This window comes from Rhinatrema bivittatum, chromosome 15 (assembly GCF_901001135.1).
Source record: "Rhinatrema bivittatum chromosome 15, aRhiBiv1.1, whole genome shotgun sequence".
Classification (NCBI taxonomy): domain Eukaryota; kingdom Metazoa; phylum Chordata; class Amphibia; order Gymnophiona; family Rhinatrematidae; genus Rhinatrema; species Rhinatrema bivittatum.
Genome location: NC_042629.1, coordinates 80474549 through 80493263, shown reverse-complemented (window position 1 = coordinate 80493263; position 18715 = coordinate 80474549). Strand labels below are relative to the sequence as shown.

Here is an 18715-nt window from a genome sequence, read left to right as displayed (position 1 = left end):
ACATCCTCCCCCATCCCACCCATCCCACCCCCTTATGGGGAAAACAATGTACCCTTTAAGAAGGTTGGCAATAAGTCGTCCAAATGCTGCACCACAGAGCAGGGACGGTACAAATAGACCGCTAGGGACAGAAACACCAAACGTCCAGCAGGAGAGAAGGAAATAGAGTCCAAAGAATAAGGACAGCGTGATGGGGCTGAAAGTGCCTGGAAGAGAAAAGCAGACAAGACAGCGTCTTACTGCAGTCAGCAGCGCAGAACACAAAGGATCCTTCACGCAGCGGCGCGTGCTTACCTTCCTGATGGAAGAGCTGAAGGATAGCAGACTCCTGGGTGTTGAAGAAGAGTGTGGCCATGTCATTGTAGGTCTCATTTGGACAAAAGAAGGTTTTAACGCTGGAATTCATCTGAACGTGAAGATCAGCAGCGTGAGACCCAGAAAATCAAAGTTACAAAAATGTGCCGATAACTGGTATTACTGACCCTTGAAAGAAACTCTGTCCCCCCCAGTACCAACAATATCTCTGACCCTCAGGAGCCAGAACTGACCCGTTGCCAGCAGTAACTAGTGCCATGTGAGTCTGCTTTTAACGGAGTGCACGCATGTCCTCTGAGCTGGCCTGCAGGTGGTGGCTTATCCTCGACCATGCTGTAACTCTAATCAAGGCTTGGGATGCTTGGGCAGGTAATGTCCCAGTCCCTTAAGCAGCTGTAAGGCAGTGCCAGTGCTCAGAAAGCCATAACCAGTTAGAAAGTCTTTAGTCAGACAGTAAAATTGCTACCCCAGATCAGTCCAGACAGGTGGGTTTTGCATCCCTGCGAGCAGATGGAGGCAAGGAACAAAATCTTTGAGGCACTGCTACATAACAGAAAGTGCCACCTGCAGTCCCTCAGTATTGACCTGACCCAAGCCAACTAGAGAGTAACAACTCAACAACCCCCTAAATGACGGCAAATGCCAAACACAAAAGTTGGATCCCCCAAACAGAAAAACCACAAATCAATGCAAGGGGCTAAGCACAAGCTGAGAAACGTCTTTAGGTTCTGTATATACACATCCTGACAGTTCTTCCCACTAAGCAGGCCAGAACACGGACTTGAGAACATTAGGAGGGCTGAGTCTCTGGATTGATTTGTGGTACTTCAGGAACAAAAATTGGCAGGTAAGAACCAGTTTTCCTTTCCTGTTTGTACCCCAGAGCAGTCCAGACAAGTGGGATGTACCAAAGCTCCCCTACACTGGGCAGGCCCGTGAAAGATCCCTTTCTCAACACACTTTCACCAAAGGTCGGCTCGCCTGGAGCCTAAGAATCTACAACTGTAATGGCAAGATAATGTGTGAAGAGAAGACCATGTTACCGGCTCTACAAATCTCCTGCAGTGACACCGACCCTTGGCCCATGACGCTGCCTGCGCTCTAGTAGAGTGCACACGCAATCCCTCTGGAATTCTTCTCCCCTTACTAAGGCAGGCCGAAACAATAGCTTCCTTCAGTCAACTCACTATTGTGCCCTTGGAGGCCTTGCATCCATTTCTGGCACCTCCAAAAAACACAAATGATCCGACCGCTGAAAACTGTTTGTGACCTTTGCCTCCAGTGACTCAGCAAACCAATTTGAGAAGGCAGGGGCTTCACAGTCTGATTCAGGTGAAATGAAGATACCACCTTAGATAGGAACGAGGGTAGTGCGCGGAAAGACACCCCCTCGTCCGAAATCTTCAGAAATGGTTCCCTACAGGACAAAGCCTACAGCTCAGAGATCCTTCTGAACGAACAAATCACCACCAAAAATACCACCTTCAGAGTGAGGTCCTTTAATGACTCCTTCCACAATGGCTCAAAACGGAGGCCTACAAAGCACCCACACGACCAATTTTAAACTCCATGCACGACCCAACCTATGCACTGATGGCTGCAGATGCTCGACCCCCTTCAAAAACCTCAACATCTGGATGTGAGGCCAATGACTTTTTCCCTGGAGTATATCTCTGAGACACCCCAAGGCTGCCACCTGAACCTACAAGGAATTGTAAATTAAGCCCTTGAAAATCAAGGGCTCAGAGTATCTTCTTTGTCGCAACCATCTGCTCTCAAAAGTCAAAAATGATCTGCCTGATCCGAGAAAATAGGACCTTGCCCTATCAGCCCCTGCAACTGAGCCAATCTCAGGACCCAACAATTGCACGCTGAACCAGATCCGCAAACCACGGACAAAGCAGCCTCTCCGGCACCACCAGTACCACCTGGCCCGGATGCCTCTCAATGCGCCTAAACACTCGACCTATTAACAATCACGGAGGGAACATATACAGCAGGATCCTTGTCGGCCATGGAAGAACTCAAGCGTCTATGCCCTCAGCTGCGATCTATCGTCTGTGGCTGAAGAAGCTTGATGCCTTGGCGTTGCTCCTTGATGCCATCAGATCCAGACAGGGACTGCCCCAATGAGACTGGATAAGGCTGAAGGCCTCCTTCGACAGTTCCCATTCTCCCTGGTCTAACTTGCCTGCTTGCACATAGTTCACTCCCGCAACATGTGAGCAGCTATCCCCTGCAAATTTTGCTCCACCCAGACAAAAAGGTCTTGCGCTCCTTGGGCAACCATGCAACTCTTTGTTCTCCCTTGCTGACTGATATAGGCCACCATTGTCGCATTGTCCAAAAACACGGACCATTTGACCTCAGATTGTGGAAGGAATTCCACCAAAGCCCTGCATGCTGCTCTCTTTGCCAAGTGATTAATAGATCAGCATGTTTCCACTGGTGACCACAGTCCTTGTGCCATCCGTTCTTGACAGATCGCCCCTCAACCCTTGAGGTTGGCATCCATGATCTCTAAAACGCAGTTGAGAACCTCCAGGCCCATCCTTTTCTCCAAATTGGGCAGACACAGCCACCATGAGAGACTGAACCTAGAAGTACCCTGCAGCGGTAAAGGTTGAGGAAACTCAGACAAAGGATTCCAGCGAGACAGCAACGCCCCCTGCAGAGGACGCATGTGGGCAAAAGTCCATGGCACCAAATTCAATAGATGTCATTGAACCCAGACCTGAATATAATCCCAAGCCCTGGGCCCTGACATTCGCAAAATCTGCACCACCTGGGATTGTACCTTCTGAATCCTCTCCGAGGTGAGAAACACTCTACTAAGCATCGAACTTCACCCCCAAGAATTCCAGCATCTGGATAGGGACCAGTTGACTCTTCGCCAAATTCACTACCCGGCTCAAGAACCACAAAATATCCATCACCGTGCGCACAGACTGCTTGCATACCTCCTCCAATTTCCCTTGGATAAGCCAGTTGTCCGGGTAAGTATGAACTAGGATCCCCTCCCTGCGGCGAGCAGTTGCCATCACCGTCACCTTTGTGAATATGCGAGGTGCAGTTGCCAAACCGAATGGGAGGGGCCCAAACCTGGAAAAGTTACACCAGAACCATACCACAAAAATTTTGATGTTCATCCCGAATGGGAATGTGCAGATAGGCTTCCGTCAATTCCAGTGAGGCCTGAAAAACTCCACACGACGAACTGCCGCTATCACCATCTGCAACGTTTCCATATGGTAAAATGGGGAACTCGCAGTATCATATTTTACCTTTTGCAGATCAAGGATGGGATGAAATGCTCCTTCCTTTTTTGGCACAACACATTAAATTGAGTACCTCCCGCAACTGTGCTCCCTGGCTGCCATCAGCAACTGAAGGTGACAACTTGTCTCGGACACTGCAATGAGACACCACGAAAGTTTCAGTGATGGGGCAAAAATTTCCAAATCATAGCTGTCCCTTATCTCTAGGACCCATTGGTCCAAGGTAATCCTGGTCTACTCTTCTTAAAACTGTGATAGATGGCCTTCCACCGCCATCTCAAGAGAGTGGACCAGCCCAGCTTCATTGTGAAGCCTTACCACTGCCGGCCTCCTGGAAGTCTACAGGTGCCTCGAAAGGACTGCTGCCTATTGGACCCCTGGGTTCTGCCCCGAAGAGTGTGCAGAACCCTTTCTGGGACAAAAACTGCCGCACCTCCCAAAACCTAGAGCGAGGCAGAAAAGACTTCCTGACTGTCATCTTATTCTCCAGCAGCTTATTCCCTTTAGACTCCCCCAAAATCTTCATCAACTGTTTCAGATCCTCCCCAAATAACAATTTTCCTTCCTTTAAAAGGAAAATTAGAGAGCAGAGTCTCGGACCACATATCAGCTAACCAATTCCACAACCACAGCAGATGTCACACAGAGACCACATTCCTGGCCAAAGTCCAGCTCAAGTCATAAAGCACATCAGGGTCATACACAATCCCGGCCTCCACTTAAGGTGCCTGGCTATTAACACCAGTGTCTTCTCCTGAGACTTCTCGACCCAGCGTAAGCAGGCCTTCTGCATCAGATTTCCACAAATTGCCACTCGTAGGCTTGGTGCCATGACTTCAAACATTTTCTCCCGATGAATCTCTAGCTTATGTTCCTGCTCATCCTTTGACATTGCCAAACCTGCAACCAGAACGTCATCTTGTTAGTGAGCGCAGAGATTGAAGCATGCAACTTCAGCAATACCAGCAGCGGCAAGATATCTTCCATGAGGGGATACAACTTTGCTATTTGGGGCTCGCCTCCGAGAAGTCCCATTCCTGGTTCACCAGCTTCTTGATCCTTTTAGGGAGAGGAAGGGTTTTCGGTGGGCCCTGGAGTCCAACCAACACCGGATCCACTCCTTCATTGTCCAACTCCTCCTGGACCACCCTAATACCTAGTCCCTTCTGAACATGGGACATAAGAAGCCTCAACCCCTCCTTACAGAACAGATGAACCACCCACAGGTCATCTGCCTCCGTTAATCGGGACCTCTTCCAGATCAGTCATGTCCTTACCCCTGTCCTGATAGACATCCTCCTTGAGATCTGCTGGGTCATCCTGATCCATCCCCTGGACCAACCTCAAGACCATCTTCCAGGTCCGAATCATCTGAGCTGCCAGGCCCCTCAGGATGGTCCAGGCCCAGCTGGCGAAGGAGGTCCCCATACCCCCTGGCCAAGGAGGCCCTCAGCCTCTTTGCAGCATGATGAGATGGCTGACAGAAATGCCCTTTTATAACCAGAGCTTTTCCTGGTTAAAAAGGCCTTATGCATAACCAAGACAAATTCTGAGCAAATCTCCATGTCATCCTCTCTTCTGTCTGACCCAGAGCTTGCATCTCCTCAGCCCACCCCTCTCTCTGGGATCGCCAATGAGAACAATGGGGGGGGGGGGGGTAGTCCCTGGGCTCCAGGGAGTCTGTCACCTTCAGAGCTGTAGCTCTTCAGGCTCCCAGTATCGATCCTGATAGGGTCTTAGGAACCTGTGGCTCTCCTACCAGCTTTGTTCCCCCCAGAGGGCCCCTCCTCTCCCAAAATGAATTGCAGCATAGCGCCACTGCATTCAGCTGTCCCTGAGCCAGGTCGCTAGCCCAATAAGCTTTCCCGCACTGGGAAACCACTATCAGCGCCATCTTGTCTCCATGCGGCTAGACCTGCTGTAGAGGAACAGGCGCCACGTGATCAGAACGCACAAGATAGGAAGGGGATTGCAGCACGCGGGAGAGGAGGGGAACACGGCCAAATGCAGCCTCCAGCTCCCTGAGCAGCCCAAAGCGTACCCAAGCTGGAAAACCACTGTCGGCGCCATCTTGTCTCCCTGTGGCCAGGCCTGCTGCAGAGGAACAGAAGCCACGTGATCGTGGCACGCGGGAGAGGAGGGGAACACTGCTCAAAGCAGCCTCCAGCTCCCCAAGCAGCCTGAAGCTTTCCCGCACTGGGAAATCACTGTTGGCGCCATCTTGTCTGCACACGGCTGGGCCTGCTGCAGAGGAACAGAAGCCACGTGATCGTGGCACGCAGGAGAGGAGGGGAACACAGCCTAACGCAGTCTCCGGCTACCTGAGCAGCCCAAAGCTGCAAACAAAGGAGCTACATTGCTTCCTTCTCCAGCTGGGCCTGCCCCGATGAGCAAACCAGAAACAGCCTCAGCAGTTGCTGGTGAAAGAAAAATTTAACACTTTTTTTCTTTAAAGAAACAGCAGCTACAGCAAAGGAAGAAATTCAAGCAAAAAGGAAAACTTCCCTGCTACTGGCAACACCTCTGGGAAGGAGCCTTCAGGGGGATAAGAGGGAACCAGGACCCCTGGATCTGCTGCGGGCTAGAGCTGATCAGGGATTACCCCCCCGCTCGCCCGGCTCATCCTTTTTATATTATACATATTTATAATTGCTGTCTGCTCTATTTTTCCAGCTGATTAAGCCTCCAAGTTCTTTCTCCCTGTTGAATGTAACTTTGCCTCTTCCACACCATTTGTTAATTTACGTTAGTTGTCACTACAGTTTTTTACCCTGTTCGATGTAAACCGATCCGATATGGTTTTATCTATGAAGGTCGGTATAGAAAAGTGTTAAATAAATAAATAAATCCTGAGGGATGGCCCAGGAAGGAACCTAACACCTCAGGGAGCGACTTCTAACTTCTCTTCTTCTGTCCCTTCTTTCTTTTTTCTTAACTGCAGATCTGCACCTCCACCATCTGCTGGAATCAGAGAAATACTGAGGGACTGCAGGTCTGCACCTCCACCATCTGCTGGAAACAGAGAAATACTGAGGGACTGCAGGTCTGCACCTCCACCATCTGCTGCAGGCAGAGAAATACTGAGGGACTGCAGGTCTGCACCTCTACCATCTGCTGCAGGCAGAGAAATACTGAGGGACTGCAGGTCTGCACCTCCACCATCTGCTGCAGACAGAGAAATACTGAGGGACTGCAGGTCTGCACCTCCACCATCTGCTGCAGACAGAGAAATACTGAGGGACTGCAGGTCTGCACCTCCACCATCTGCTGCAGACAGAGAAATACTGAGGGACTGCAGGTCTGCACCTCCACCATCTGCTGCAGACAGAGAAATACTGAGGGACTGCAGGTCTGCACCTCCACCATCTGCTGGAAACAGAGAAATACTGAGGGACTGCAGGTCTGCACCTCTACCATCTGCTGGAGACAGAGAAATACTGAGGGACTGCAGGTCTGCACCTCTACCATCTGCTGGAGACAGAGAAATACTGAGGGACTGCAGGTCTGCACCTCCACCATCTGCTGGAAACAGAGAAATACTGAGGGACTGCAGGTCTGCACCTCCACCATCTGCTGGAAACAGAGAAATACTGAGGGACTGCAGGTCTGCACCTCCACCATCTGCTGGAAACAGAGAAATACTGAGGGACTGCAGGTGGCTCTCTCTGTTATGTAGCAGTGTCTCAAGGCTTTTAGTTCTCTGCCTCCATCTGCTGGTAGGGATGCAAAACCCACTTGTCTGGACCGATCTGAGGTACGAACAGGAACACTACTGTGAATACTTTGTGCTATCACTGTGGGACTGGCCTTTCAAACACGACTCTGAAGTTGCTGTGAATCTCCAGTCCTGACTGGGTTTACACAGAAACCAGATCTGCATGTCAGCTCTTGTGCATAGCCCTCTCCTGACCACCTCAGGCACGAAGTACAGTGAATAATTAGCACTTTCTTACCCATTACTATTTGCAAATTAAATTTTTTTTTGTTCACTGTTCTTGCTATTAGTTAATAAACTCTTTAATTTGTTACCTCTGTCTTGGATTGATCAATGATGCCAATATTTTCAGAAATTATTCTATGGGAGCACTTTTAGGAACTGTGTGCCCCCTGCATTGTGAGGGATCTTAGTGACCACAGAAACCACAAGAATAACTTGCGAGCAGAGTACTTGCTCAAAGTTGAAGTGGGAACCAAGTTGGTTGGTAGGGGGAACATATATGGGTGCAGCTGGGCCTGAGCAGTGCTTGGCAGGACACTTGTCATTGTCAGGGGTAGCACCTAGGCATTATGCAACATTCAGATATGCAGAACAGGTATTACTGACCCTCAGATGTCAGCACTTTCTCAGCATCCTTAACTTAATTTAATTTCCAATTTACATTCTGCCTTTCATGGTCACAGACCCCTTCAAAGTGCATTACATCATTCAACACAATGAAATCTCACCCATAATTTACATAAACATACAATAAAACACACAGTACAATAAAATGAATATTCTAATACAAATCCTGTAATTTCCTAACTTTCCTCGTACCTAAGATCAACTTCCAGCAGCTACGTTAACCAAATAAATTATTAACAATCCCAATGTTTGCAGATGTCCCTTCTATTAATGCATTATAGATCAGACAGTCACGACACAGACGAGGACCTCTGGACTAAGGACCTTACAACCAGGAACTTACTGACCCAATACTGGCAGAAAGTTAGGTATTTCATCATACGCTTAGTATCACCGGTAATGAGTTCTATAAAGGGGCCAGGCCAGTAAAACAACTTTCCCTAAGCTCAACCTTGACAATTGTTTGGCTGCTGGAATGTCGAGTCCTCCTGGTACATAACACAATGTTCTCTTTCAGATCAGAGGGGCCACTTCCTGCTAAAGCAAGAAAACCAGAGGGGGGGGGAGTAGAATGGAGAAATTACTTATCTGATAATTTCATTTTCCTTACTGTAGCCAGATGGACTCAGGACCAATGGGTTTATGCTCTCCTGCCAGCAGATGGAGACAGAATCAGGTTTCAAAGCTGACGTCACCCTAGATACATCCCCTGCAGTGACCTCAGCCCTCCAGTATTCTCTTCAAAAGCCACCGTGGACATACTACTGAAAACAATTTGATTAAAAACGGATACAAGTTACTGTTCTCAACCAATCTGAAGGAACTCAAAATGAAATTTCAGACCTATCAGTAAAAATTTGTAACCTGTCATTAAAATCATCCATTGTACCTGAAGACTGGATGGTGACTAATGTAACCCCAATATTTAAAAAGGGCTCCAGGGGCGATCCGGGAAACTACAGACCAGTGAGCCTGACTTCAGTGCCAGGAAAAATAGTGGAAAGTGTTCTAAACATCAAAATCACAGAACATATAGAAAGACATGGTTTAATGGAACAAAGTCAGCATGGCTTTACCCAGGGCAAGTCTTGCCTCACAAATCTGCTTCACTTTTTTGAAGGAGTTAATAAACATGTGGATAAAGGTGAACCGGTAGATATAGTATACTTGGATTTTCAGAAGGCGTTTGACAAAGTTCCTCATGAGAGGCTTCTAGGAAAAGTAAAAAGTCATGGGATAGGTGGCGATGTCCTTTCGTGGATTGCAAACTGGCTAAAAGACAGGAAACAGAGAGTAGGATTAAATGGGCAATTTTCTCAGTGGAAGGGAGTGGACAGTGGAGTGCCTCAGGGATCTGTATTGGGACCCTTACTGTTCAATATATTTATAAATGATCTGGAAAGAAATACGACGAGTGAGATAATCAAATTTGCAGATGGCACAAAATTGTTCAGAGTAATTAAATCACAAGCAGATTGTGATAAATCTGAGGCTGGAAAATTGGGCATCCAAATGGCAGATGAAATTTAATGTGGATAAGTGCAAGGTGATGCATATAGGGAAAAATAACCCATGCTATAATTACACAATGTTGGGTTCCATATTAGGAGCTACCACCCAAGAAAGAGATCTAGGTGTCATAGTGGATAACACATTGAAATCGTCGGCTCAGTGTGCTGCGGCAGTCAAAAAAGCAAACAATGTTGGGAATTATTAGAAAGGGAATGGTGAATAAAACGGAAAATGTCACAATGCCTCTTATCACTCCATGGTGAGACCACACCTTGAATACTGTGTACAATTCTGGTCGCCGCATCTAAAAAAAAAGATATAGTTGCGATGGAGAAGGTACAGAGAAGGGCAACCAAAATGATAAAGGGAATGGAATAGCTCCCCTATCAGGAAAGACTAAAGAAATTAGGACTTTTCAGCTTGGAGAAGAGACGGCTGAGGGGGATATGATAGAGGTCTTTAAGATCATGAGAGGTCTTGAACAAGTAGATGTGAATCAGTTATTTACTCTTTCGGATAATAGAAGGACTAGGGGGCATTCCATGAAGCTAGCATATAGCACATTTAAGACTAACCGGAGAAAATTATTTTTCACTCAACACACAATTAAGCTCTGGAATTTGTTGCCAGAGGATGTAGTTAGTGCAGTTAGTGTAGCTGGGTACAAAAAAGGTTTGGATAAGTTCTTGGAAGAGAAGTCCATTAACGGCTATTAATCAAGTTTACTTAGGGAATAGCCACTGCTATTAATTGTATTAGTAGCATGGGATTTTTCTTGCTGTTTGGGTAATTGCCAGGTTCTTGTGGCCTGGTTTGGCCTCTGTTGGAAACAGGATGCTGGGCTTGATGGACCCTTGGTTGACCCAGTATGGTATGTTCTTATGATAGTGTCTAGCCAAAGTATGTAACGACTTCCAAGTCACTGCTCTGCAAATCTCTTGGGGAGAAACCAGCTGAGCTTCCGTCCACGAGGCCACCTAAGAATGTGTGGAATGAGCACGTAGCCCCTCTGAAACCGGTCTACCTTGAAGAATGTAGGTGGAACCAATAGCCTCCTTAAGCCAACGAGCAATGGTAACTTTAGAAGCCTGAAGTCCTTTCTTTGGGCTGCTTCACAGAGCAAAAAGGTTATCTGACCTCCTAAAGTCATTCATTATCTTGAGGTAAATCAACAAATGTCTCCTGACATCTAACAACCTGAGTTCCTGCACAACATGAGAAGTAGAGGGGGTCCAGCCCGGAAAAGGCTGGAAGCTCTACAGTCTGATTCATGTTGAACACGGAAACCACTTTTGGTAAAAAGGAAGGGACGGTTCTCAAAGAAACCCCAGACTGCGAAATCTGAAGGAAAGGATCCCGAAACGACAGCACCTGTACTTCCGAAATCCTTCTAGCGAATCATATGGCCACCAGAAAAACCATCTTTAGAGTTAAGTCCTTCAAAGTCGCTCTTCGGAGCAGTTAAAAAGGAGCCTCACATAAGCCCCGAGGACAAGGTTAAGATTCCAGTAAGGTTATATTCGAAGTGGAGGATGCAAATATTTTGGCCTTCGAAAAAAAACAAAGGACGTCCGGGTGTGCCAAAATATATACCTCAATCTGGCCACGAGGACAACCTAAAGTTGCTACTTACACCTTAAGAGAGCTAAGAGACAATCCTTTGGCGAGACCCTCCTGCAGGAATGATAGAATGTCAGCGACTGACAACCTGAATGGGTGAACTTTGTTGGCAGTACACCAGGACTCGAAAACTTTCCAGACCCGCACATAAGATAAGTAGACTTTCTCCTGGCCTGTAACAAAGTAGTAATGACTGCCTCTGGATAACCTCTACATCTTAACCAGTCGCCTCTCAAAAGCCAGGCCGTTAGACACAAGTGAGCAGCCTGGTCGGAAATATGGATCCCTGTCTGAGAAGGCCTTCCAGATAACCCAAGAGAATCTGTCAGTCTACAGCCAAGTTGATCAAATCCGCGAACTACGGACAGCGTGGCCACTCCGGTGCCACCAAGACCAATTCTCCCTGATGTTTCTCTATGGGCCAGGAAGGAAACACAAAGTAGTACATCCCTCAGCCAAGGAACTATCAGGGCATCAACCCCTTCTGCTCAGTGCTCTTACCTGACTGTAGAAACGGGGCGCTTTGGCATTCCGACGAAACACCATGAGGTCTACATGGGGAAAGCCTCAACGCTCGAGAATGAGATGCATCGCCAACTCTGACAACTCCACTTGCCTGGATCTAACACCGTCCGACTCAAGAAGTCTGCTTGAACGTTGTCGACCCTGGCAATGTGGGAGGCCTCTATATGCTCCAGGTGTTGTTCTGCCCAATGAATCAACTTCTGTGCCTCCTTGGCTACTACTTGACTCTTGGTTCCTGTAAGGCCAAGCGGACTGCTCTGGTCTCCAGGTGGTTGATAGACCAGCCAGACTCTCTTGGACCAGCAACCCTGAGTTTACTGATGCTGACATACTGCTCCCCAACCAGAAAAACTGGCATCAGTAGTAACTACCACCCAATCCGGGACTTCTAGATCCAACCCCCGAACCAGATTGGAAGGTAGAAGCCACCAGGAAAAAAACTCTCCCGTGTGATGCCTTTGAGGGGCAACGGAAGCCTAAAATCCTCCAATACCAAGTACCATCACGATAAAAGCGCTGTCTACAATAGTCTCATGTGTGCAAAAGCCCACAGCACTAATTCTAGCGTCACGGCCATAGAGCCCAGCACTTGCAAATAATCCCATACCTTGGGCACCCGTAACTGCAACCACCACTGAATCTGTCTCTGCGGCTTCAAAACGCATTCCTCTGAGAAGTACACCCTGCCAACTCGAGTGTCTAATCGAGCCCCCAGATATTCCATGGACTGCATCAGTGTCAGACGACTCTGCCACATTCACCACCCAACCGAGTGACTGTAGAAGACTGAGTACCCTTTGAACCGACTGGCAACAAAGGATTTCTGACTTGGCCCCGATAAGCCATTCGTCCAAATAGGGATGCACCAGAACTCCCTCCTTCTGGAGTGCCGTTGCCACCACCACAATCACCTTGGTGAAGGTGCATGGTGCTGTGGCTAAACCGAACAGGAGAACTTGAAGCTGAAAATGTTGCCCGAGAATCATGAAACGCAGAAAATGCAGCAAGGTTTGATGAATGGAGATGTGAAGATAGGCCTCTGTCAAATACAGGGAGGCCCGGAATTCCCCTTTGTGAAACAAAGACTGCTGGGAACCGCCTACCGGACCAAGGCAAATCTCTGAGGGATCTCAGAAATCACTGGGGGAGGGACCTTTAGGTATCACCACAGGAGAGCAGGGCTCAATTTTTTTCTCCAATTTAAATGTAGAATTTCTCCTTCCAAAAGTACAGCAATCCCCATGGGGAGAGGTATATCCACCATCTGCTGGAGACAGAAATACTGAAGGGCTGAGGTCACGGAAGGGGTGTATGTAGGGTGACATAACCCATTGGTCTTCAGTCCATCTGGCTACACACTAGGAAATTTTAAAATAAATCTGACATGCAAGGCTTTCAGCAAAGGTGAAGCTCTTAAATGAAATTCCACTTGAATGGGGAGTGGGAACATGAAAGCTGCATGGGATGTTTGTATGTACGGTGGCTGCTTGTATTTTACTTTTCAGGAACTTCTGTATCCAGTGGGAGTTACCTGTAGGAGAACAGTGTCATTTCCTTCAGGAGCAGGGGAGGACATTCTTCTGCATTCTCCTAATACCACTGAGGCAATAAACATAACAACGGTGGTCACTAAAGCCACAAGTAAGCTCTCCAGCACTCTGCAGGGAAAAGACATGAAAGCAATGTTACAGCCCAAGATTCATGCACCATCCATAACTGAATCATGCTTACCCTGCAGGCTGAACTGAAGACAATCCTCAAAACTACTAGTCCTCCAAGGAAGAGGCTGGTGTACGAACCTTACAGCACACACTTTGGGGTTTTCATCTAATTTTAATAAGTTTTCAGTAAAATCTGTCTTTACCTTGAGGGCCAGCACTGATGCAAAGTCTTGTGGGTACATTTACGTTTACACCTGCTTTTCCTTTGAAAATAGTGCGTGCATATTTGTAAAGTGATCTAAACATCCCCCTGGGTATGTCTACTTCTTACCTAGCTAGAAATGAAAACATTATTGATCCCCAGGCTTACTTTTATCTGGCAACCAGTTTACCCAGGTAAAACCCTATTTATCCATGTAAAAGATATAGTTTAGTTTATTAAAAATGTACCGTCCGCATTCATCACAACTGAAGAATATAGGCAGATTACAGAAACCTAACATACATAAAGAGTAATATGCACAAAACACGAGACAATAACCTATAACATAATATAAAATATTAGTTAAAATTTGTAACCTATCATTAAAATCATCCATTGTACCTGAAGACTGGAGGGTGGACAATGTAACCCCAATATTTAAAAAAGGCTCCAGGGGTGATCCGGGTAACTATAGACCAGTGAGCCTAACTTCAGTGCCGGGAAAAATAGTGGAAACTATTCTCAAGATCAAAATCGTAGAGCATATAGAAAGACATGATTTAATGGAACACAGTCAACATGGATTTACCCAAGGGAAGTCTTGCCTAACAAACCTGCTTCATTTTTTTGAAGGGGTTAATAAACATGTGGATAAAGGTGAACCGGTAGATGTAGTGTATTTGGATTTTCAGAAGGCGTTTGACAAAGTCCCTCATGAGAGGCTTCTACGAAAACTAAAAAGTCATGGGATAGGAGGCGATGTCCTTTCGTGGATTACAAACTGGTTAAAAGACAGGAAACAGAGAGTAGGACTAAATGGTCAATTTTCTCAGTGGAAAAGGGTAAACAGTGGAGTGCCTCAGGGATCTGTACTTGGACCGGTGCTTTTCAATATATATATCAATGATCTGGAAAGGAATACGATGAGTGACGTTATCAAATTTGCAGATGATACAAAATTATTCAGAGTAGTTAAATCACAAGCAGACTGTGATACATTACAGGAGGACCTTGCAAGACTGGAAGATTGGGCATCCAAATGGCAGATGAAATTTAATGTGGACAAGTGCAAGGTGTTGCATATAGGGAAAAATAACCCTAGCTGTAGTTACACGATGTTAGGTTCCATATTAGGAGCTACCACCCAAGAAAGAGATCTAGGCGTCATAGTAGATAATACATTGAAATCGTCAGCTCAGTGTGCTGCAGCAGTCAAAAAAGCAAATAAAATGTTAGGAATTATTAGGAAGGGAATGGTTAATAAAACGGAAAATGTCATAATGCCTCTTATCACTCCATGGTGAGACCACACCTTGAATACTGTGTACAATTCTGGTCGCCGTATCTCAAAAAAGATATAGTTGCAATGGAGAAGGTACAGAGAAGGGCAACCAAAATGATAAAGGGGATGGAACAGCTCCCCTATGAGGAAAGGCTGAAGAGGTTAGGGCTGTTCAGCTTGGAGAAGAGACGGCTGAGGGGGGATATGATAGAGGTCTTTAAGATCATAAGAGGTCTTGAATGAGTAGATGTGACTCGGTTATTTACACTTTCGAATAATAGAAGGACTAGGGGGCATTCCATGAAGTTAGCAAGTAGCACATTTAAGACTAATCGGAGAAAATTCCTTTTCACTCAACACACAATAAATCTCTGGAATTTGTTGCCAGAGGATGTGGTTAGTGCAGTTAGTGTAGCTGGGTTCAAAAAAGGTTTGGATAAGTTCTTGGAAGAGAAGTCCATTAACTGCTATTAATCAAGTTTACTTAGGGAATAGTCACTGCTATTAATTGCATCAGTAGCATGGGATCTTCTAGGTGTTTGGGTAATTGCCAGGTTCTTGTGGCCTGGTTTGGCCTCTGTTGGAAACAGGATGCTGGGCTTGATGGACCCTTGGTCTGACCCAGCATGGCAATTTCTTATGTTCTTATGTTCTTAACAACCTCCACCTGCTCAATAGGACTTTAATACTACAGAGGAGCCCTGACAAGCTGCATTCTTCCTTGGAGGCAGCTCTTGGTAATAGTCCCCTTAGCACAGGCTACCACTGCTATAGGCTGGATTAAAGGCATTAAAACATTTTTGTTTATTTAGATATATTTATAAGATTTAAAATTATTAATAGAAAGAAAAAGCTTTGCAAGGAAACATCATGAGAGTATTAACGGACTAGGCTTACAAAAGGTAAACAAAAATAATCTTCCTCATTATAAAATCTAATAAATAAGGGAGAGAAGAAAAGCAAAAGGAGTAAGAAGCAATAAACAAAAGAGGAAAAAACATTAAGATAAGCGTTCATCCAATCCTATCTTTCAAGGACAGGTACAATTATTCAAGGCTGTAGGAGCATGTTCCCAGTCCTTTCATATAAAAAGCTGCTCTGGGATAAAGAAAACAAAGCAATCTGCATTTAACTTCTCTGTACATTTACCTGAGAAGGAGGACATGTTAATATAGTTTGGTTATTTACTCTCTCAGACAAGAGGCCTAGGGGGCACTCCATGAAGTTAGCTCCGAGAGCCCTCAAGCGCTCCAACGTCTGAAGCACCACCTGCTGCTTGTGTGGTGGCATGCAAGGCGATATCAGGTAGAGATCCCGGAGGGGACGAGCAAAATCCAAAGCATAACCGCATCTTATAATATCTAGCACCCACTGATCGGAAGTAATCCGGACCCATTCCTCGTAATAGTGGGACAGTCGACCTCCGATGTTCTGAATGGGCCGGCGTCCCTTCATTGCGTGGTCTTCTGCTGTTGGCAAAGGCATGAGCTCCCGATCACTGAGGCCACCTGACTCGAAAGGAAGATGGCCAAGACTGCGCTCTCGAAGCCGACTGGCGAGGGACATACCCCGAAGCCCCTCTATTGGACCTAAAATGCCGCGGTCCCCAGAAAAGGCCCCGGTAGCTGCCAGCAGAGCGGGTTGTCCTAGGCTTGTCTTCGGGCAACCTATACACCTTATTGTCCCACAATGCCATAATAAGTTGCTCCAGCTCATCCCCAAACAAAAACTTACCCCTGAAAGGATAAGAACCGAGCTGGGATTTGGAAGAGGCATCTGCCGACCAGTGCCGGAGCCACAACAAGCGATTCGCAGAGACAGCAGACGACATAGTGCGCGCCGAAGTCAGGAGGAGATCATAGAGGGCATCAGCTGTATAGGCCACAGCTGATTCCATGCGGGCTGCTTGTTCCGCTTCTCCAGGAGGAAGATCTTGGGCCATCAACATTTGCTGCACCCAACGAAGTAAGGCCCGCTGCATAAGGCTACTGCAAGCCGCTGCTCGGACTCCCAAGGCGGCCACTTCAAAAATGCGCTTAAGCAACATCTCCAACTTCCGATCAGAGCTGTGCCTCCAGTCACCGGGATAGAGGTGTGCTTGGCAATCGCTGTGACTGCCGAATCCACCTTGGGAACCTTAAGGAGGTCGAGAGTCTCCACCGGGAGAGGATACAACTTTTCCATAGCTCTGGTGACCCGCAAGGAGGCCTCCGGAGCCTCCCACTCCCGGGACACAATCTGCGACAGCTCTGGGTGAAAAGGGAACGTCTACGGCGGATCTCGAAGCCCCGCTAGAGCAGCATCACCCGTAGAGACCTCCGACGTATCCCGTGACAGCGGAAGCTCCAGTTCCTGGAGCACATGCAAAATTAAGTGGTCCAGTTCCTCCTTACGGAACAGTCTTAGGACCTGTGGCTCATCCCCCTCCACCGGAGAGACCACATCCCCCTTTTCATCCAGAGACGGAGGGTCCGGCAAAAATGGATCCACTGGATCCGGTAGAACCGGTATCCTAGCAGGGCACCTATCCCCCGAGCCCCTCAGGGCCTTGACTGGGGTGGGAGACTGAAATTCCCAGTCAGATTCCGCTTCCAGGAAAGCCTTGTGCATTAATAAAATAAACCTGGAAGAAAAAGGCTGCCGCCGCTTTAAGGCGACCCCTGAAGCCTTTTCTGAAGGAGGAGCTGGCCCCTGCCGGCAAGTCGCGCGGTCTGTGAGGCGGGGATAATGGAGGAGGGAGATCCCCTCCCTCCTCCGAGTCAGCCGCATTGTCGTCGGATGCAGACAAAATGGCCACCGCTCCCGCGCTAATCGGGAGCGAGCCCGGCCTCTGCCTCATGGTCCTCCCGTGGCGCGAAACCGGCGCCCCCTGCGGCGGATCGATGCACCGTGAAGGCCCCTCGCCCCCGGAGAGGCACCGGGAGCAGAGGCCTTCGCGGGAGAGCCGGAGCTGCACGCAGTCCCCCTAGGCTTTGATTGCAGCTGGGTGCAGAGCTGCACCCCCTCCGGAGGCCCGGGAGTCAAGGCAGGCACGGCTGAGATAAGAAGAGCAGCTCCAGCTAAGTAACACTACGACCGAATTAAAAATCAAAGTTGCTTTTTTTTTTTTTTATGTCTCAGCCCGCGGGACCCAGAGGAATGTAACATCTCTGAGAGAGGGGGAGAGTGACCGGCCCACTGGCAAACCCTCCCCCTCTGCTCACCGGGCCAGAAGAAACAAGCAGGACACAGCCCTGCCGAGCCTGCCTACAGACGGCTGCTTAGAAGATATACAGGAGAAAAAACACACTTTTTTTTTTTTTAAATGACCCAGTCACAGGAGCAAAAGCCGCAGTAAGCTTTTCACATTTATTAAGAGATATCTCCTTCTCTTTTTTTTTTCAAACCTGGTGGGGCAAGGCCCCAAGTGTACCCAGATCAGGACCGCAGGTTATGTCTCTCATCTGCTGGAGTCAGAGAAAATACTGAGGGATCGCAGGTGGCACTTTTCAGTTTCTCTCTGTCTCCATCTGCTGGAAGGGAGGCATAACCCAGCATTCTGGACTGATCCTGGGACGTACAGGGAACACAGAATTATAAAATCATAAAAAACAAATTATGATGCTTAAAATACAGTAACATTCAATATAAAATAAAATAACTAATAAAAGGACGGGTAAAAGGAAAACATAATAATCGCTTTTTCATTCTACTTAGCTACTTCTTTCCTCTAATTTTAATAAAATAAAATCAGCCGAAAAAGCAGGTGGGGGGATGGGCTCCATCTGAAGGAACAAAAGAGCTGAGTCCTGGACTTGTCCCCGAAGTTGAGGGGTCCCCCGGGAGGTCCACCGGAGTCAAAACGGGCAGAGGCCGAACAAAATCGGCATCAGGGCTGCCCTGTGGATGCGCGGACACAGACGCATCTGCATTCAAAATGGCCGCCGTTCCCGCGCTCGATGGGAACGGGGCCAACCCCCCCGAAGGAGGACGGGC

At 47.5% G+C, this 18715-nt stretch overlaps 1 protein-coding gene across 4 annotated transcripts in view; it reads right to left on the bottom strand.

Annotated features, from left to right (window-relative positions):
- CLCN6 (chloride voltage-gated channel 6) overlaps positions 1 to 18715 on the bottom strand; it is a 93518-nt gene that overhangs the window by 32780 nt on the left and 42023 nt on the right. For all 4 annotated transcript variants that reach the window (XM_029577828.1, XM_029577825.1, XM_029577826.1 and 1 more), the window contains exons 13-15: positions 13127 to 13253; positions 295 to 406; positions 53 to 206 (exon numbers count right to left, since the gene is read on the bottom strand). In XM_029577828.1, the coding sequence (XP_029433688.1) occupies positions 53 to 206; positions 295 to 406; positions 13127 to 13253 (393 nt within the window). The remainder of the gene's footprint in view (positions 1 to 52; positions 207 to 294; positions 407 to 13126; positions 13254 to 18715) is intronic.